The 22,225-nt window shown below is 39.5% G+C and overlaps 1 protein-coding gene across 1 annotated transcript; it reads left to right on the top strand.

Moving 5' to 3' along the window:
• Positions 1–910: 910 nt before the first annotated feature.
• On the top strand, positions 911–21,982 carry LOC310912889 (protein zyg-11 homolog B). The gene is made up of 14 exons (XM_083867858.1): positions 911–2,069; positions 7,602–7,767; positions 10,137–10,891; positions 12,937–13,077; positions 14,310–14,486; positions 14,658–14,722; positions 15,296–15,395; positions 15,476–15,526; positions 16,052–16,213; positions 16,321–16,368; positions 16,991–17,188; positions 17,284–17,336; positions 17,598–17,695; positions 19,991–21,982. Exons 1-14 carry the CDS (start codon positions 2,067–2,069, stop codon positions 20,179–20,181), a joined length of 2,208 nt encoding a protein of 735 aa, XP_083723984.1. The 5' UTR covers positions 911–2,066; the 3' UTR covers positions 20,182–21,982.
• The last annotated feature ends 243 nt before the right edge of the window (positions 21,983–22,225 follow it).

The following is a 22,225-nucleotide window of genomic DNA, read 5'->3' as shown; positions in this document are numbered from 1 at the left end:
AGGAAGAATTTTTGTCCTTTATTAAGGGCTGGAGCTAATTGTGACCAACCATCACCAGCTGGACTGTCAGCAAACCCTGCCAGGTGCATAGCTGAAACACCCTTTACAGCTTCTAAAATATTTCCTTAAATCTTTTCAGACAGTTAAAAATTTGGCTTGAAGTTAAAGCCCATTTTCCATATGCAGCTAAAGCCTTGTTTTCAATATCTATTGACCAAACCCCACTGCAAAGTGTGTGAGACTGCAGGAAGAAGGCACACGTTTCTTGGCCAGTGCTGGGCTGCACCCCGAGAATATTTGTGTGACTCTTTATTCTGGATGAGGCCTTTAGAAGATGAACTGCTTTGCTGTTTCTCTGGAAATCCAGCTTTGAAAACATTTCAGTGCGCACAGGCTCAGTAGAAATTCCTTGAGTTTATTAGTTTAAGTCCTTGAAGAGTCTGCTCTTGCTGGGATTTTTGTCTTTGCAGTTTCTGGTGCCCGTGTTGAGCCTGTGCCAACTCAACCATATGGCTGCTCCATACCAGGAGTGCAGAGGATTCCTGAGTAGAGCCAGGCAGGCCCAGAACAGGCACTGGGAGCAGGGGGTCAGCCTGTCTCTGAAAGTTTTCCCTGTCTGAGCACAGTTCTTACCGTAAATTTGGAAAACAGGACATCTGGTGATAGGTCAGAGTGAATCAGTGAATTTAAAAGACATTGAAAGAACAGCCTGGAAGGTTGCAAAGACATTATGAAGTGGAAGAAACATGTAATGGACTAAGAATAATAGTACAAGCTGCTTCCTTATCTGAGGTAATATCTGTGTCCATAATTATATAAGTTGTTTCTTCTAAGCAGATTAGGTTTTTAAGTGGTTAAATTCAGAACATGAAGATTCTTAATTCTGTGCTCGTCAGATCCTGAGCATGTAATTTTTCTCTACGTCAGCAGCCTAATCTAAAGAATTGAAACTGTAACTGACCTTTGTTGTGCAGTCCTTAAACTGGTAAAACTGTGTTTCATAGTATTCACAGAATCTTTTGGCATCTTGTGAAGACAGAAACATAAATAATTTTAGCAATTGTTCATTAATATTTATGTGTCTTGCTGGTTTGCAAACAACAGTTATCCAAAGCTTCTGTACATAGATTGAGCAATTATTTTACATAAATTCTATATTCTATTTGGATAGAGTATTTGCATCACTCTTTACTTTGTATAAATAAAAAATAACTGTATAAAAAATAAAAAATAAAAATAAAATAAAAGGTGCCAGGAGAAGCATAAAAAAAAATTAAAAGGAAGAATTAAGTCACTTTCAAGACACTCAGGAGATCTCACAGGGCTATTTATGTTAAGAGGTATCTGCAGCATGTCAGTTTAAAGGTAACAGCTACTAGAATGCTCTGGGGAGGAAAAGCACACTGGGAAATAAAAAAAAAATTCAGCACACTGAAATAAAAAATAACTGTATTCTCTTGGCCAACAGCACATTGTATGTATTAGTCGGGAGACAGATTTTCTTCACTACTAAACCTAAAATCACTTTGTATGGAATGGTTCGGGCTTACAGCAAAGCTCCACTCCAAAGCAGGCGGCAACACCTATTGTAATGGTGCAGGTTATTACTCATAACATCACCAGAATAAACCAGTTTGTGCAGGAAACACAAACTGCAGGGGCTGGAGAGCACAGAGCGTGGGGCTGGCGGCAGTTCAGGGCTGTGGGAGGCGCCCAGGGCCGCTCACCTGCCCCAGCCGGGCCCTCACCGCAGTTCCCGGCTCCGAAGCCGAAGAAAAGGTTCCACACTGTAACAAGAGAAGCCGATGAGCTTTTCTGCCCCTTTTCCCCCCACACTCCGAGCTCTAAACGCGAGAGCTGAGGCCCCGCTCCCTCAGCTCGGCCCCAGCCCGCGCTGCCGCAGCCCCTTTAAGGGAGGCGGGCTCCGGCCGGCTGAGGCGATATTCACTTCCAGGTCGGGCGGGTAAACACGGGGGAAGGGAAAGAAAAAAAAAAAAAAAAAAAAAAAAAGCGCACAGAGAAGGAGCCCAGCGACGGGACCGGCAGGCTGGGCGCTCGGCGCCGCGATGGTGAGGGGGCCGTGAGGGGACGGCGGGCAGGGCAGGGAAGGGAAAGAAGGAAGGAGGCAGGAAGGGAAAGGAAGGGAAGGGCAGGGGAGCTGTTGGCTCCAGCCCCGGGTGCCGGACACGGCGCAGGTAGCGGAGGTGACCCGGGAAGGGCCCGCCATGGCGCCTCCAGCCCGGCTGAGGGGCTCAGGGGGCCCCCTCCCCTCTCCCCTCTCCCCTCTCTGCCGCCGGTACCGCGGCCGGGCCGGGGCAGCCCCGCCGGTCGTTGTGTAACCGCCTGTTATGTAAAAGGGCGCTCGGGACCCTGCGGACGGCGGGGAGGGAGGCTCGGTGCCGGCTCGGTGCGCCCCGGTGTCCGCAGGGAGGGCACTGACAGCCCGGCCGGGCCCGCCGCCCTCAGCCGCCGCTCCGTGCAGCACCGGGGAGGAGCGGAGCGGGCAGAGCCGGCGGTGTGAGGGGACACAGCACGGCCGCCTGTGCTGCTCCGGCTCCTGCCTGCCCCAACAGCCCCTTCCCGCCGGGAATTGCTTTGTCCGGGGTCTGTCTGCAGGGAGCCGTGCCCAGGCGCGGTGCGTGGGCCTGGCTGCCAAAGGAACAGCCTTTCCCCGCTCCAGACAGGCCGGAGCGGACCATATGGGAGCTCCTCTGCTCCAGACATGAGTGTGCATATTTGTTTTTCAAGGGCTGGCAGGACCTTCCTGGGCTATCTAGTCTCATCCCTTATCGCTGAAAGCCTGATTTCAGTCAATCTCTTAATAAAGTTATGTGTTATTGCTATTGAAGTAGGTGCATTTTGTGCCTGCTCTTCCAATCAGTGAACTAGGGTAGGGTTTCATTGCTTAAATGTGTACTGATGTCTAAATTTATGGTAAAACTTCCAGTTTACGGCATTTCTGCATATCTTTGTTGCTGTGTTGGCAGGGTGCTTCTCCTTAATGGCTTTTTTCCGTCTATAGTTTGTATTCGTTGTGCTGTATTTATTTATAGGTAGCGTTTGTATCTCTCACCTTTTGATCTTCCAGGCTAAGAAAAGCTGGGTTTATGCCTATTCCCAGTGTGCTTTTCCTCCCCAGAGCATTCCAGTAGCTGTTACCTTTAAACTGAAATGCTGCAGGTATCTCTTTACATAAATAGCCCTGTGAGATCTCCTGAGTGTCTTGAAAGTGATTTAATTCTTCCTTTTAAATTTTTTTATGCTTCTCTTGGCACCTTCTTTGTCTGCTGTTTTTTTTTTGTGGTTCAGCAGACAACTCTGGTTCCACCCTCTATCATTTGTAATTGATGAATTTGATGAACTTGTATCTGAACTTCTTGATATTAATTTTGAAGTACGTTCTAATGGGGGGCTGTTTAATTTTAAGCCTCTTGTGATCACTGCTGACTTTGTATCAGCAGCAGCTTTAATCAGTACGTTCCCACTTCTTGTGCCAGAATAGTTAACGTTAAATTGGAGTTTTGGGCATAATCCTTCCTTGAGTCTGGCTAATAAATCACCTACTTCTGTTTAATTCCATTTAACTTAATTTGAATAGGATAATCATAAAGCTTTCTTAGTAGCATAAATCATGAAGCTGTTTATTTTTCACTGCCTTTCCTCAGAAGATTTTTGATGGCTGTTGCTTGAGTTGCTATTTCTTAATTGTTTTAAGAATGTTCATTTTAAGAAAGTAAGTAAAGTTTTGGAGCTGTGGAGAGGTGGAAAACAACTGGAAAACATGATGCATCCAACATCAAAGACTGAGGCTCTAAATTACCTCTTATTTTCCTGTTGATGTTTTGAGACAAATGACTGCCACAAATTGAAAAGTTCCTACCCCTGTACCCATCTTGTCTTTTGATACTTCAGAGGGGGAAAGGCAGATGGCCTGGTTTACAGAGACTTTGCATGTTTGGGGTTTGGTTTTTTTGTACCTGCAATTGGGTATGAAACTTGGGGAGCACTTGTCATAGACAGAGTTCTATTAGAGATAAAATTGGTATTTGTCTTCCAGTGTTACATGCTGGTTTATTGAGGGGGGAAAAAAAGAACCAGCCAAAACAAAATGGTACTGATGGAAAAAAAAAATTTGATTTTTAATGGGTCTGAGAGACAGAGCCCTTAGGAACTGAATCTGTCAGGCTGGAGTTGGTAGGATCAGCACAACTCCTGTGGTGAGAAAGGCTCACACAGCAGTAGAATTGATTTTTTTTTTTTAAGCTCGATTGGAATGACTGACAGAAAACAGCAGTTATACCTGTTTCTTACATATTCTCTTTTTAGGTATTGTTATAAAAGCAGGTCCTTTGCTGGTGATGCCTCCCCAAAGGAACAGGATTTTGTTTTGACACTCACACTCAGCCAGTTAATCTGGGTTTATAAAGCTTAGTTTGAGATTCTCCAACTTATTCTCGGTGCTTTAATGTGTTCCCTTAAGCTCCTTGTGCTTTTTAACTGCACTTAAAAATACATGTTGAATATATTCTAGTGGTATTTAAAGCTGACTCATGGAATTCCCAAAAGAAAATGTGGAGGATAATGTTCTTTGGGAGAGCCTTTCCAACTGCCCTGGCTGAGCTCGGAGCTGAACTGGTAACATCAAGTTGAAGCAGGTTTTGCATTTCAGTTCCTCACTGTATTGGATTACTGTTAGAGAGCAGTAGCCAGGCAGTTTACTCCATCCCCCTGCACTCTTTTGGTTTGCCTTGATTATATTGAGCACTTAAAAAGTTGTTTTGTTTTTTTAAAAATAATTAATTTAAATAAGCCTTTAAAAGCCCATCTAAATGCAATTATTCTTTTTATGCTGTTCCATAAGCTAACCCAGTTTTAAATGTGTCGCATTACTCTGATAATATATGTTTTAGTTAATGAAGGCACCCCAGCTTGCATCATGTAATGCATAATTCTGTGGTTTGGGGAATTAATTTTTATTTTTGTTTACTGGTTACTCAATTAATTTGATACAATGAAAGAAACTGTGAGGTTAATTGAAATATCAGATATTTAATATGGCTGTGAAAAAGTAAAATAGCATAATGGAAGTTCTACTCAAAAACTGCTGGGTGATGTTTATTAAATAAAAAATAATTAAAATTTAAATGCTCTGCTATGGTTGACATACATTTATAGTGTCTCATTAGACAGAAAGTGATCTGAAAACAAACACCAGTTTTGTCTTCAATCTGACATTCAAAAGCAGAGCTGGAGAAAGGAACCACTTAAATTCTGACCTTGTAAGAGCTCAAATACAACTTTAACTGGTCAATACTGTCCTGAAGTGCAGAGGACTGAGAAGAGAAATGCCTCCAGCTCCCATCAAAGGCTTCCAGACTGCGTTTGAGCTGTTCTATTTCAGCAGCAGACAGTCTAGGAAATTGTTTTTAGGATGCTTGTTTTAGAGGACTTTATTAGATACAGATAAAAACATCTTGCCTGTCTGCCCAGGTTACCTCAGGAGCCTTTGTCAGGGGTGTTTCCTCAGCCTTTTGGCAGCAAGTTGAAGAAATATTAACAAATGTCTCCTATAATGGGAATGAGTGGAGTTAATAAAAACTCTGTGTTGTTTGCAAGTGTAATTGATCCCTGCTTGTGGTTGTTGTTCCTTGATTGTATGGAGATGCCCTGTGTGAACTTCCAGAGGGATTATATAAAAATGAAACTCACATTTCCAGAGGACAGATTGGCCACTCAGAGGTACTGGTTGAAAAAATAGTTTTCTGAGTCATATGCCAGTGGCCTATCTACAGGGCTAAAAATTCTCATTGGAGTTTGTTCACTGATACATAAAAGTGTTTCAGCTTTTCTGACAGACAGGAAGGAACAGTTCCAGGAGGAATGAAGAGAGCCAGTATTCTGGTTTTGTCATCTTTGAGCATCAAATTAGAAACACAAGATCTGATGGAGATGTGGATGTCTTTGGTTCAGTGGGAATGATTTTCATACACCTTTGAGTGAAGATTCTGATATTTGTTTGATTCATCAGCTGTCATGGAAGTCCTGGGTATATGTGTTGATTTTAAGTTAAATTAAAAGGAAATTTTCCCATCTCATATTTAAAAATGTGCTATTTTAAAATAATCAGGCATCATTGCACACTACAAAGAAACAAAAAGAAACAAAAGACATTCACAATTCCAAAATCTATCCTTCGTTTTCTTATCAACTTAAGATTGGAGGCAGCTAAAATTGCCATTTTCTGATATGGGAGCAAGTTGCATCACAAAGTAACTCCTGTTTTTATAACAATACAATGTAATAATAAAGCTTAAAAAATGATGAAACTTAAGCACTTAGCAAAACTGAGTTAGAGGAATGGAAGTGGTATGGTAAAAGCTCTAGAAAGAGCTTGCATTTGAACAATTTGGAGATTTTATTTCCCAAACCTGTACTTAAGTCTTCAGGAGCTATTAAACTGCAGTCTCTAATTGTTGTCAGTACATGATTCATTAAAGATAGACTCCATTTCATTTTTGCACTAATGTGGTACCTTCCTGTCCTCAAATATGTGTACCTTATTTTAGAAGACTTATCTTTGTAAACTTATTTATATTTCTTCTCTATAACCTTTTACATATTTCAGTGTTCTTGTCATCAGCATATTAGGCAAGCGAAGCAACAGAAGTTAAATGAGCTGAGAAAGAAAGGTGAAATTATCCAGAACTTTCCATATAAAAGGGAAGCTACTATTTTTCCTACAGATGAGATCTGGCAACAGTTGATGCTGTTATTTTCAATATTGTCTGGGGGAGTATGTACCAGTCACTCGGCCTTCTTTTGTGTGGTGCTGGGGATGATTCACAGTGCTGAGAGTCATTCTTTATGTTGATTAATCTGTGTGGCTGAAAACAGTAGGTTATTATTAGACATGGAATAGAAAAACCTTTGAGGTTTTCGTGTATAAGTGTACAATCTCAAACGCTGAGGGAAAAGATCAAGTTTATATTCTGCCTTGTCCTTTGAACCCAGACTTCTGCTAGAGATGATTTCCAGGTGCAGAGCGCCTGGAAAGAGGAAAAGGATTACTGTAATAGATGTTAGTTTATTGCTGCACAAGATTTGGAATTAAACCAGTTCTTTTTGGGTTTCCTTTTTTGATGTGAAGCTCTAGCTGCCCTTTTCAGTATCAAAAATTGCTTCTATATATGCAATTTATTTGCAGTATCTGCATTTCCTATATAGGTTGGTAGTAGACTTCTAATATGCATTGACTTAAATGAAAGATTAAAAGAAATATTTTAAATCCAGAAGTATAATTTCAATTTAAAATCATTTTTCTGTCTTGATTGATTAATTCCCAGGTGACTTCATAAATCGAAATGATTTTTCAGCAATTGCTTTTCTTCCTCTGGGAACACAAGCAGGGTTCAAAGCACAGCAGACGTGACTGGATGTGGTTCTGGGGGTGGCTGGGGAAGGAGCTGTTCATTGTGTGGCTCTGAGGGAGACATCTCCTCTTGTAATATTTGCCAGAAAAGACATCCTAGAGTAATGGAAGGTTCACAGAAAGAACAACTTATCTAAATCTCTTTTGTTTCATTGTGTTTTGCATATGACAGGAGGAAGCTTCTCCATATTCTTTACTTGATATCTGTTTGAATTTCCTGACTGCGAACTTGGAGAAGTTCTGCACAGAACGACAAGATGGAACATTTTGCTTGCAGGAGCCAGGAATGTTCCCTCAAGAAGTTGCTGATCGACTGCTGCAGACGATGGCATTTCATGGTAAAAACAATCATTTGTGGGTCAGTGGTGAAAATATTTCACTGGAATGTGACATTGCAGTTCTGCTATATTTTCTAGTAGAATCTGCTGCTGCAGCTGTTAAAACTCTGTTCTGTAATCCCTTAATAGAGAATTTTTTGTTATTTTTGCTTTACACAGCTTCAGCTGAGCTTTGCATTACCACGTAGATCTAAATAGAAAGTTCTTAGTCTTGGTTTGTGATTTTAATGTTCCTTTATTTGAACATTCTTCAGTCTTCTTTCACTCACTTCAGAAAAAAAATTATTCTACTACTTCTAACAACAATACCTCTTGAAGAGCATTTAATGCTCTTTTTTCATGATTTTTTTTTTACTTTGTGCCCCTGTGATTAAGCTAGAAAATAGCCTTGTAAATCGTTAAAACAGTTTCTCATCCCTCTTAACACTTTATTGTTGTGGAATTACTTGTTTCAAAGCACTCAGTTTTAGAGCAGTATAAACAATTTATGGTATTCTTACATTTTGTGTTCTGGTTCTCTGTCAGCCTTTCTCTGAGGAGAGGGCTGCCCTCTTGGTTGCTTGCTTTAAGCATGGTAAAATTTGTATAATAAAACTTCTCATCATGAAAAAGTAAAGGTATAAATTGTGCTGGAGGAGAGATGAGGAACCTGTTCCTTGAGGTCCTGGAGACTTGTTAAAAAAAGAGACCTGACACTTGAAAAGTTACTTCAAACAGACCAAACACCCTGTCCTATAGGTGCAGATTTTATTTGGGTCTTATTGGGCAGGTTGTGCTTTTCTCACATTGTTCTGGTCAGAAGTAACAGAAGGAATAGTCCTAAAAAAGACAAGCTCCAAAAAAAAGAGGTAATCTTTAATCTACACTACTTTCTGATAAGGAATTATTTACAGTAGTCCCAAGAAATTAGATTCAAGGAAACTGAATTACCAGAAACTTATTACTGATGCTGACAGTGATGAAGACACTTCCAGGCACCAAAATGTCAGAAGCACAGAGTGCAGGATGGAAAAAAATGTGTGTCAGGTAAACATGGTGTGCCTAAGGTAGGCCAGGGAGAGAGCTTTGGTCCTTAAATGAAGAGATAAACAAAAACTAAGGAGTAATTTAGTGATACTTTAACCAAACTATAATTATTGCTTTTACTTTTTCTGCTCCATACCAGTTGTTTCATCCCATATTTTTGCTTTCCTCATGGAAGAGGAAAGTAATGGTCAGAAATGTTTGAATCATTTGCTCCTTAGAAAGGTCTGCAGATCTTTATATTAATTTGCCTTTGTCACAGAAGCAATTACTAGCCCATGACATAAATCCAAAATGTAGTGGCATTGATGTTGTTATTCAAATATATTGCGTTTTTATTTCATTTTCTCTGTTAAGTATGTGTGAAGATAGGAGATTAAAAGCTAGGAGTATTGACATTTATAAACCTGTAGGAACAAAACTAGGACATGTTCTTCCTACTCCTTTTGTGTGGATGCTTGTGCAGCTGTACCCTTCACATGGCTTTTTGTAATCCTTCTGTTGATAAGACACCAAGATTTCATATTTTTATATTCAATGCATTTTTGATAATTCCATGCAGGGAACTAAATGGATTGTTTCAGTTAGGCTGTTGCCAGTGTCATGCAAGAAAAGACTACTTATGCATTCTTTCTACAGAGTAAAAGGATACTAAACAAGATTGTTGCTTTTTCTTTTTTTCACTGCTGTCTCTTTCTCCTTCCCACCCTTTCCTTGCCCTCCTCTTTCTATTCTTTGAATCACTTCTTAGGTTTCTTTCTCACATTCAGCTTGTTTCTGAGCAACACTCCTACCTTCATCATATAGAACTTAATTAGTTTAATTTAGGATTGATCCTACTTATGAACTCAGTCAAATGCTAGATTATGTAGTTAAAGCAGGATGAGAACAGGTCATTGATAGGTGGTGCAATCTTGAGGTTAATGAAAATGTGGCCAGAGGAGAATTACACTCAGAAATTTTGAAATTCCGTTTTTAGCACACTTCTAACTTATTCTAGTTCAGCGAGAAGAATACAGCAAATGAGGGCAGCAGTCTGATTGTTTTTGAATCATACCCATATTTTATTTATTGTGTGTTCCATTTTCTGAGCCAAGCAGGTAATATGCATTTACTGTTTCTTATTTATCTGTCCTATTCTTAAACCTGGAATTTTCCAAATACGACATTATAATCTTCAAAGTGGAATCTCAAATGTGAGATTTTGGGCTCGGGGGCATAAATGATCCAGGGCAAACTAGTTTGTAATTAATTTTCTCTGCCAACACTTTATCCCTTTTGGGTTCTTAATGTCAAAGTGGTGTTGTGTGACACTGGAGCCAGGCACTGATGCTGTTTTCCCACAGGGCTCCTGAACGATGGGACCGTGGGCATCTTCCGAGGGAACCAGATGCGCCTGAAGCGAGCCTGCATCCGCAAAGCCAAAATCTCGGCCGTGGCTTTCCGCAAAGCCTTCTGCCACCACAAGCTGGTGGAGCTGGACGCCACGGGCGTGAACGCAGACATAACTATCACAGACATTATCAGCGGGCTGGGCAGCAATAAGTGGATCCAGCAGAATCTGCAGTGCCTGGTGCTGAACTCACTGACTCTTTCTCTGGAAGATCCTTACGAGAGGTGTTTCAGTCAGCTGTCGGGGCTCCGCGCCTTGAGCATCACCAACGTGCTGTTCTACAACGAGGACTTGGCAGACGTTGCTTCACTTCCCAGGTTGGAAAGTCTGGATATATCCAACACCTCGGTCACTGACATAACAGCACTCCTCACCTGCAAAGACCGGCTCAAGTCTTTGACCATGCACCACCTGAAATGCTTGAAAATGACCACAACCCAGATCCTGGATGTGATAAGAGAACTGAAATACCTGAATCACCTTGATATTTCAGATGACAAACAGTTCACATCGGACATAGCTCTTCGTTTACTGGAGCAGAGAGACATCTTACCTAACCTTGTGTCTTTGGACATTTCTGGAAGAAAACATGTCACAGACAAAGCTGTACAGGCATTTGTTCTGCAGAGGCCCACGATGCAGTTTGTAGGACTGCTAGCTACCGACGCCGGCTACTCAGAGTTCCTAACAGGAGAAGGAAACCTGAAGGTTGAGTGGGGGAATTAACTTCACTGAAAAAATAAAATGTGCAGGGAAAACAGAGCTAATAGTTTGTAACAGATGTATGTGTGTGTTTCAGTAGGAGGCTGTAGGTTCATTTTTTTTTGACTGTTAATTATAATTACTGTCTGTAGGTGAAATGCCTACTTCATTTTGACACAAACTGCTAAATTTATATAATACTGTATATACACATATACTTGTAAGAGGCATCTGTTTTTTGTGTGCCTTTTCAGTGAACCTTAGATCCTGATTTACCTAAGAGAGCTGAACTTTGTCTGGTTTGAAGTCACTTAGTGGGATAATATTCTTTGGATTCCAGACAGTATCTGGCATAAGTCAGCAATGTGTAAGGGGTGGAGGTAGAATTTGCATAAGCTTTGAGCAGTTCATGATTAACATGGCAGATACAGTAAAGCTGAATAACTCAGCTGCTGTCATGCTCCATCACTGCTGTTATTTCCTCTTAAAATATTTCTACCCATCTTAAAAGGTCTTCTGGTGATGATACAACAGCTAAGAAGCAATATCTTAGGATGAAACACTTCCTCTTCTTGAACAAATCCTCAGTTACTTAGCCCCTTAGGATGAGATTATGTTTTCTGAAGTGCATTTTATTTATCTTTTAGAGTCAGGCAACAAGACATCATTTCCTGTTTTGTAGAATCTGAATGCAGTTATTGGAAAATGAGCAGGTCAGAATTTCTTTTAAAAAAGTTGTTTTACATATTTCAGTGGTGTATCATCTTTGACACTGAGTTTTCTGCTGTGTCTTGAGGATGATGGAAGCTGCAGAAGGAATGAGGAAGAGTGTGCCTAACTTAGTCTGTCTCCTGTGCAAGTTTAGTCTTCTACTTCAGTTTTAAAATTCAGAATGCTCTTGTTGTAGGCAAGTGGAGTAACACAGCTGCACAATTTTGTGGGTTTTTTTTCCCTGAAATGTTTGGCAGTTGTTGAGGGCCAGGTCTGTTGAGTACTTAGTTGTCACAGCTGGTAGCCAAGTGTCTGAATGTTGAAATGTGCAGTTGGAGAAAGCAAGTTCCCCTATGGGGTGATGATATGCAGCCTCAGGAGGTTATACCTCATGTTTGGTATAAAATAATACAATGTAATCCTTGCTGTTCAGAATGCTTGCTTCATGGAACTGTCTGTGCTGTGAAAAGGCAGGAAGGAAGAAAGTTCTGGTAATGTGAAAGTCACAATGGACTTGTGGCACTGTGGTTTGCAAAATGCAGTTTGCATTCCTTTTTTTTAAGGCATAGTTGTCAAGAAGAGACTGTAGGCTATGATTGGTTTTGTTTACTTTTTTTTTTTTAATGACCTAAATTCATTAGTAACTCTACTGAAATATTCAACTGCTTAGTCTAGATACTGCTAAAGAATAAACAAGACACAGAACCCATAGAAACAGCAGAGGTAAAGTATTACTGTCTTTACAGCAGCCCTGTGAAATTTGATTATGAACATTAGGCAGATATTATAGTTGAGAACATGAAACCAAGTGGAAATTTTTCATGCAGGATATAATTGGCTGTACAACATGTCAGTAAGCAGAGTTGTCCTGTTCTAATCAGTAGAGAATATAAAACAAAATCCAAGATGCTATCAGTTCTCTCAAGGCTATAATGTATTTCTGGTCTCAGAAGTTTTAAAAAAAACCCCGTGCCTGTACAATACAGGATGCACAGAATGTAACACTTATAAATGTGAACATTTATGCTTTTTTTGTATGTGCCATGTTAAGTAGAACAAGTTCTGCATGCTGCCCTAAGAATTTTAAAAAACAGTGATTGCAACAATGATTCATTAAATAGTAGGATTGAAGAAAAAAACCATCTTTAGTTATACAACTTAGAGTTATAAACAGAGAAGATACCATTAAATGGAAACTAGAGCAGGCTGGCAGTCATTTGCTTACTGAAGGGCTTGGCCAAATCACTCCCTTTGAAACTGCAGCTTTGCATTTTTTGAGAACAAAACTTTGAAAGTAAAATGCTGACATCTTGAAGTAAAGATTATTTCTGTGTTCACAGGTGTCAGGGGAAGCAAATGAAACTCAGATTTCGGAAGCACTGAAGCGTTACAGTGAACGGGCCTTCTTTGTGAGAGAAGCACTCTTTCATTTATTCAGCCTGACACATGTAATGGAAAAAACTAAGCCTGAAATTTTAAAGGTAAAATAATAGTTTTCATGGTTCTCATGTGTTGTTCCTGAGCTCATCCCCAAAAGCCTGGTATAAATTAGTTTATAAGCTTTTACCTTTCTGGTTGTGTTTTTTAAGATTAAAATTGTAATGTTGAATAAAGATCTGTTTAGTCAAGAGTGATGTAGAGGCTGCCCTGTAGTGTTTTATGTTAGGTAAAATTGTTCTGTACTAAAGTAAATTTTCTAAATTTAGTAGCATGTAAATTAATTTTTTCACATAACTCTGAATACGATATGAAATATTCTTCAGATGCTGAATTCTGCCATTAGATCCTACCTGTTGGGGTTCTAATCAAAGGTCTGTCTACTCTTATATACCAGACATAGCAGTGCCTTCTGCTGATGCTCACAAAACAGTAATAGTAAGGAAAGAATTCAGTGACAGTTTCTCTACGTCACCCTCCAGTATGGTAATGGGCAAATGGATATTGTTAGTATTCTGTATGGGGCTGTAACCTGGAGCCCAAAAACTTCCTTAGAAACCCATTCTAGGCATTGGCTTTCCATGTCTAGAACACCAGAGATGGTTTAAGTTTTGTAAGGATCCTAAAAAGAGGCACTGGTAGGACACGTGGTTTTTATTTTTCTTACTATCTTTGGTGTTGAACAAGTGGCCTTAAAATTGCTGGCATCAATATCAAAAAGACTTTTTCCAGTCAGTTATCAACAAGAAAAATATTATTATTATTAGGTGCTTATTAGGGGAGATCACAATCAACATAGATACCCAGAAACATCATTGAGGAAGAAGCTGGAAAAAATCTGTCCTGACCTAGCAGTCCAGGACGTGATTTGAAATGGCTCATCACCAAACAACAAGGCACTGCATCATTGTCATTGCACTGCAGAAACTCTGGCCTGCTTCATTCACCTCTGGAAGGGCTTGGTGATTTTATCCCAGCCTGGCTCTTTCTAGGAATTTCTTGCAATCTGTGCAGCCTCTTCTTTGAGAGGTTGCTACAAGCTGTGCAAAAGAACTTGGAGAAGCAGAAATTGCCAGCTTTGAATCACTGAGCAGAAGGAAATGTTATCCCTTGAGAACTAAAATCACAACAGATGGATTTCTCACTCAAGTACAAGGGAGGCAGGAGCTGGGTGCTGTGAGTCACTGTTGTGGCCTCCAGCAGGAGGCAGATTGTTCTTGGGGATCTGTGAGCAGATGTGTGAGCAGCTAACGTGGGCCCAAATGTTGTGCTGCAGCTGGTGGTGATTGGGATGAGGAACCACCCCCTGAACCTGCCGGTGCAGCTGGCGGCCAGCGCCTGCGTCTTCAACCTCACCAAGCAGGACCTGGCGGCCGGGATGCCCGTGCGCCTCCTGGCAGACGTCACTCACCTGCTGCTCAAGGCCATGGAGCACTTCCCAAACCATCAGCAGGTACCAGGCAAAACTTCCCTGCTTTCTGTCCCATTCTCTGTCCCGTGGGTCTTAACCAAAGCTTTCCCCACATCCCAAATGTGAAATCCCTCACAGAAATATGTTCATAGCAAGAAAGTATTCTGAAATTTGTGTGATTCTAATGAAGCAATTATTTTTTGTTTCTCACAGCTGCAAAAGAATTGCCTTCTTTCACTATGCAGTGACAGAATCCTTCAGGACGTCCCGTTTAATAGGTAAGTTTTTAGATGTCAGTTGAAATGATATGTAGCATTGCAGAATATTTTTCTTCAGAAGCTTTGTTTCTGGTCCCAGTTTTGCTCAGTTTAAATCCTTCCAGTGTTGCTGAATTTATCTGGCCTATATTGTTTTAGGCCTTTTGACCCAAATATATACCATTGAGTCTGAAAAAATCCTTTGCTATACAGGGCTTTTTTATTTCACCTGGATGGGTCTATCCTTAATTCTATGTAACAGAAGTCAGCATTTCTCTGGGGTTGCTTTTTGCAGACATTTTTCTACTCAAATATTTTGTCCAAATACTTTGAAGTGTGATGGTCTGATGTTTCAGGAAATTGTGCCAAATTTTTCTTCCTTCTTTGAGAGCAATTCCTGTGCACTTTGATACATAATTAGAAGTAAGACACCCTAAGCCAACAGCTTAAAACTGACAGAGGCTCATCTGCAATTTCACTGTGTCTTTCTATTTTGTATGGTATGAAGCATACTTCTTCTGTTGTTTGTGTACATCTTTTTTTTATTAAGATTTACAAGACTTATGAAAATCACTTTTTATTTTTAACTTCCAGGTTTGAAGCAGCTAAACTTGTTATGCAGTGGCTGTGTAATCATGAAGATCAAAACATGCAAAGGATGGCTGTAGCCATAATTTCCATTCTTGCTGCAAAGGTATGGAATTAAGCTTTGAGATGATAGGATAACATTTCTAAGTCTAAAAAAAATGTTGATCTGCTTTTGTTTGCTTCCAGCTTTCAACAGAGCAAACAGCTCAACTTGGTGCAGAGCTCTTCATTGTTAGGGTAAGTCAGATGCCTTTCTGCCATCCATCCTCTCCAGCTGTTCCTTACTAACAGTATTCCTTAAGATACAAAGTAAACATAAGGAGATAAAATTCTAAGAATATATTAACATGTATTCATGTGAAAATTAGTTAGAAGGTAAGCCAAAGTGGAAAAACTCAACACAGTTAATGCAAAGTAAAATAGACATATCTTGATTTGAAATTCATTGTTTAAGGTAAAAGATGCTCAAAACGAGGATATTTGAAGTAAATATTGCTGTAAAGGTTCTGAGTTCTGTGGTTGGCTTTGTGCCGTCTGTAATAGCCTTACACATGTAATTACTGTGGAAACAAATTAATTCCTTTAGCAGACAACCATGTTCACAGAGGAGGTAAAAAGTTTAATAGCTGGTTTATTTTGTATAGTTTGACTACACATGTATATCTTTGCATATAAATGACAGCTATGCATTGCCCAGTTAGTGTAGAAAGAAGCAGAGGAGTTAATACATATATTGATATTTTGATATTTTTTTTTCCCTAGCAACTTCTACAAATAGTTAAGCAGAAAACAAATCAGAATCTTGTAGATACCACCCTCAAGTTCACACTGAGTGCACTTTGGAACCTCACAGATGAATCTCCCACAACGTGTCGGCACTTTATTGAAAACCAAGGGCTAGAACTTTTCATGAGAGTCTTAGAGGTGAGGAAGTGGGGCTTGGTGGTGGGTTATCAACACACGTTTATAATTAAAGCTGTTTCAAGAAAAAGCATAAATGTTTACTTGGTTTTTGTTTCCTTTATCCACAGTCTTTTCCATCTGAATCATCCATCCAACAGAAAGTTCTTGGACTCTTGGTGAGATGAAAATGAAAAAAGTCTGAAATATATGCTTTAAAATTTTTATTTTGAAAAGGTTTTTTCTTACCCTGTGTTAATCTGAAAAATTAGTTTTTCATGTCCTAATATTTATGTTCTTCTTTAATCCTTGTAGTGTGTATTATTCACAATTGACATGTTTTTTTGACTGTTTTATGTCTTCTCAAAAGTTATATTGAAATTGATGGTTAGAGTAAATAAAAAGAGCTTTTAAGAAAGGAGAGTGAAGCTTCACATTAGTCCAAATGCAAATAGTAGGTTTGAAAGTCAGTGGAATGCAGAATTTTGCACTGCTGAATTTTTTTGTCTCAAGTTGTGCTTGACAATGTTAAAATCAACCTTTGATTTAGTGTAATCTACATGTTAGTGGCATAAAATCACTTATGAGAAAACCTCGTTGTTTTGAGCAAATTTCTGACTGGAAAAAATTTCCTAAAGCAAAACCAGTATTTTTGGATGTGGTGCTCACCTGGGTGTACAGAGGTCTCACCTGAGTGTTTATCTGTGTCTACTACTTGAACAATAGAAGTCAAGTTTGTTTATCACACCATCTTCTTTCTGTTGACATTCTCTTTTTTAATTATTTATCTCCCCATTCCAGAATAACATAGCTGAAGTTAAAGAACTCCATTCTGAATTGATGTGGAAGGACTTCATAGACCACATCAGCAAACTGTTGCACAGTGTGGAGGTGGAAGTCAGCTACTTTGCAGCAGGGATTATTGCTCACCTGATATCTCGAGGAGAGCAGGCCTGGACGTTAAGTCGCAGCCAGAGGACATCTCTCCTTGAACAGCTGGTACAGAAATGATGGTGAATTTTATCACAGTTTTTTCTATTATTTCTTCAGTGTTTGTATTTAACAGTCAATGTTCTCGGTTCTGTATTTTACAGCACACTGCCATTCTGAACTGGCCAACCCCAGATTGTGAGATGGTGGCTTACAGGTAACTGTTGTCTTATTTTGTGATCAGGAGTTTGGGGGGGGTGGGGAAAGCATACCACATATCTGCTATATCTGATATTTGCAGGTAGTTGTCTTAAATGAATTTTAGATGCATCAGAACAGCCTCTTAATGCTTATCAGTATCTCCTGTACTTAACATATGAGCAGACATATGACCTCTTAAGTAATAGTATCTAGTAATAAAGCAAATAAAGCAAGTAACTGTTTCTCTCTCTCTCTTTTTTTTTTTTTTTTCAAATAGGTCTTTCAATCCATTTTTTCCACTACTTGGCTGTTTCATGACACCTGGTGTCCAGCTATGGGCAGTGTGGGCCATGCAGCACGTCTGCAGCAAAAATCGTATGTATTCAGAGAATATTACCCTAAAAATTCTTTTTTTTTTTTTTTTTTTTTTTTTTTTTTTTTTTTTTTTTTTGATATGTTATTCACTAGCACGAAGTGGGAAACAAGAGAATTTCTGGGCAGTTCACTCCTGATCCTCTGGAGAAACTACATTTGGGGCTTGACTAAATGGGGCAGAAAAAGAGAGTAGTAAAAGTTCTTTACATCTCTTCTAGTAACTGAAATTTTACAGTTAGATACATAGTATTAATTCCAATATGTGGATTTGTTAAGATTTAACTACACCTTTTGCTTGCACATGTGTTTTTATTCAAATAAAATATGCAAACATTAATGCTGGGCAGCAAATTCCTTTTAAATTAAGAGCAATGACCATGGCAGGTAGCAGTGTCTTACTATGGGAACAGAAGCTATAGCTAATTCTCATCTCTAATTGCCTTTTTGCAGTAACCTGCTGTGGCATAAATGTAGTTTTCTTAATCTTTCTTTCTCCTCTGCAAAATGAGAAGTAGAATGATTTGAGAGCATTTGATGTAATGCACAAAAAAGTGTTGGGAAAAGGAAATAAATCCCCCACCATACCTTAATGTAGGAGGGGACAAACCTTCCTGGCTTTGAATGCTTTTTTTGTTTTGACAGAAATTTTTGGCATGAATATATCTATATAAAGCAGATTTCTTCTGAAGTATTTAAAGTGTTTTCTGTGCCAGTTTTTAATCTCCTTGATGGCAGCATATCTAGGCTTCTTTATGCCTGTCCCATAAATCACTATTGCTGCAGTGCAAGGCATCTATTCAGGACCAACCAATAACATGACATAATACATATCTGCACACAGAATACTGCTCTGCTGCCCTTTGTAGAGCTCATAAATATAATGAGCCACTGTTCCCAGGGTTCTGACCAGAAATCTCTGAGGTTTTTCATGTTGAAGTCAGACTGTTCTGACAGAACTGTTTTACTGGTCAGATCTGGATAACAGAATTTAAATAAGGCCCTGTAATTTATCTTTGTCCCTCAGTCCTGTCAATTTTGTGTTGTCCTATTTGTTCTATTTATTTTTGGTATTTTGTCTGCCCTCACCTCTGAGGTTTTAACATGCCACTGAGATTTGGATTGGCCTACTCCTGATTTGAGACCAAGACAAAATTCCTTATTTCTAATGGTAGTTGATGCCAGAAGCTCCTGGACAAAGTTGCAGAGAGTTGCAGAAGTGTTTGGTAGCAAATGTAATAACCTACTCTGGGGGGAAGTGTGTTTAATTCTGAAATTCGAAGATGTGTTTGGGAGGAAAATCTTCAGCTTTTGGTGCTTGGTACCAAGAAAGCTTTTAGCAGTCCTAGAGAGGAGATGCTTTTGATTTTGACCCTCTCCTATAAATGACAGTGTAAAGTAGTCTGGAAGTAATTGGTTTAATTTTTTTTGTATATTTTTTCCTTCTGCTGCTGTTTGTTTATGTCACAGTCACCTCAATGTGGTAACCTAACTAAAATATTACTACTGCCACAGCAAATGTGATCCCCTGTGAAATGCTCAACATCAGCATTAAAACAAGTCTGGTGTTGCATCACTGAGATGAATGGTGAAATTTGGCCCATCTGAGGTAATGCCCTGTGGATTGCATTACAGTCATCCTGACCTTTCCATAACAACTTCTGCAGCTTGCACATTACTTTCATCCTACAGCTCTTTTTATAGCTGTTCCCTGCTCTTAATAATGCTGCAGCTGATGGAGGTGTGATTTCAACTTACTGTATTCCAGAATATAAGTGGAAAAAACCCTGGAAAGGCTTTTGTAGCAACTTATAACTAATGAGAGGCCACCATCAATATATTTGGCAAACTATTGAAAGGAACTAGTTTGTATTCACCCTCCAAGCCTGGTCAAATGATGTGGTATATCTGATACCATTTTTAGTAACTGTTCAGTATTATTACCTGGATACTCATAGACACTGTGGTGCTTTTGATTCCCATTTCTTCTGGTTTGTTTATGTGCATTTTAAATGCCCCTAGAGGAGGTGAGGGGAAGAGAGAATACTGTGCATATTACAGGGCACTTTCCAGTCAGCTGAGACAGACTGGTAAGAGACCTGATTACAGCAGAGTCCTGTCCAAATAACTCTGTTGTGTTGTCCTTGTTAAAGTACTCACGCACTTCTGTGAACAACTTAGGGAGTGTCTTAAATATTGCCTGGAGATAAAAGTGGATTTGAATCAGTGTTTACAGTATCTGCTACCTTTACCCTAGATAATTCTGGTTTTAATTCTCTTTTTATAATCCTATTACAGCTGCCAGATACTGCAGCATGTTAATTGAAGAAGGAGGTTTGCAGCATTTGTACAACATCAAGGAAAACGTCCACACTGATCCCCATGTCCAAAGGATTGCTGTTGCCATCCTGGATAGTTTAGAAAAACACATTATGCGTCATGGGAGGCCACCACCGTGTAGAAAACAGCAACAAACCAAACCAAACTGAAAGCTGCAGGTAGAGGAGTGTAAAGTATTGTCTCTGTAATAATCCTCTCTGATATGTGTGTAGTTGGAGTAACTTATAATATATTGGTCACCATTAAAGTGATTTGCTGGTATCTGTGGTACCCAAGCCATGTGTGGTAACCTTGCTGAACGTCACCTTTAATGGCAACCTCGTACACAACTTGTAAAGGGTCACAGCTTGAGCTGGTCATGCCTGTAGGGTTGGTTAGTGCTGGCTACCAGGAGATGGGACTTGTACAGATCAATATGCACAACTGCAAAGAAGACTTCAAGGAGTATCTTGTTTTGTGACTTCTGGGAGAAAAGGCTATTCCATCCTTGTGATTGCTGTTCATAACACTGTTCACCAGTTTGGTGTTTGAATAAAACTGTGTGTGGTTGTGAGATCAACATTTACAGACTAAAACAAAAGTCCAAGCATGCAGGTGACAGAGAGACTTGTAACTAAGGCGACCAAAATGTCTCATAACCCTTCTAGACACAAATGGGGTCTTCATCTTCTTTTCCTTTTGCCTGCAAGCCATGTTCTTTTGTTTTCCTTACTGCTGGGACAATGCCATTTTACAGTTCATTTCTCCAGAATCCTCCCTGCTCCAGCATCCCATTCAGGGAAAGGGGAAACCCACTGAAGTAAAGCAGTAGAAATGGAGCTAGAATGAGACAGTACTAAAAGGATGTTTGAGAATTTAAATTTTGTAATAAGAATGAGTTGTTGTGTGACTACTTTTGGTTGTGTGAGGTATCTTTCTTTTGTTTTTAGAATACTGATGGGGATAGGAGAAGCCTCATTAGAGCAAAATAACTGACATGACTTCATCATGGAGGGAGTTGCATGTATTCATAGAAGGCTGGGATATTTGGTCACCTTATTTATAAGAGACTAGTGATTGCTCTTATTTTCTGTAAATATTCTGTCAGTATTGAGCAGTGAATTATATTTCCAAGCCATCACAGTGAGTGCAAAATATCACCCGATGTTCTGTGTAACCCCTGTTGTCAATTGCATTGTTTTGTGGAGTGTGATATTTTACATAAAGATGCTAATTGTAACAACTTCTTTCTTTCTTAGTTACCTTTGGGTTTTCAAACCATGTTTTGAATGAAACATATTGCACCGTGTACAGATGCTTGATACAATGCAAGTGATGGAAGCAAGCTGCATGTCCATTCAAATTCAGTTTAATTTCAGGTGTTGTTTTTGTTTATCTGCTTAGTCTCCATATTTCCATGGCAACTGCTTGATATTCAGAGACTTCTGTAAATATTGGGTAATTGAATATAAAAAGAAAACTTATGTTTGGTAGCTTACTAGCAGAAATGGCTTCTTCATGATGACCATATTTTACTATTTTTAAGTCCTTTCCCTCCCACCTCCCATCCTTCACATAAAAACACCACCTCTAATCTTCAATAACCTAATTGATGTGTATTTCAGCAACTTCAAAAGGTACTTACTTATCCAGTAATTTAATCAGTGTTGTGTAATTGTTTTTGTACAAGAGTATAATTTTGGCTGGCATCATTTTCATCTGTGGATCTGGTTATCTAAAGTTTTCTCAATTCCAACAGAAATTCAGCTGGCTGTAGCTTTGAATTATGAAGGTGGTTTAAAAATTAAAATCAGCCTACAGGGTTTTTACCCACCACCCTTCTAAGATGTCTGCTATGGAATTTCCGTTCCATGAAATGGAACACAAAACTTGTCAAAGTTGGTGTCAATAGAATGAATACAAATCAATTGCTACAAGATTTTAAAATAAAGATGACAACTCTCCTTACAATGCTGTCTTTTCCTAATAACAGGAGAAGTTGCTGAAGCAACTTAACTGGAAAAAAAAATCTCCTCCATGCAGCACAAAATGCAAAGATGCTGCTGGCATCAGGCCAGATGACTGAGAGACATGTCCCTTCTAAAGTGCTGCAACCAGCAAGTGCAGAGATGCTGAATACCCCTTTTCTTTTGCTCCCCCACAGTTCAGGCAATCAGTGAGCAGAATTCTCTCAAGCTGAAAACTTTGCATGCC

This window comes from Zosterops lateralis (genome assembly GCF_965231275.1).
Source record: "Zosterops lateralis genome assembly, chromosome: 9".
Classification (NCBI taxonomy): Eukaryota; Metazoa; Chordata; class Aves; order Passeriformes; family Zosteropidae; genus Zosterops; species Zosterops lateralis.
The sequence above is the reverse complement of the archived record's forward strand: the minus strand, read 5'-3'. Positions and strand labels throughout refer to the sequence as shown.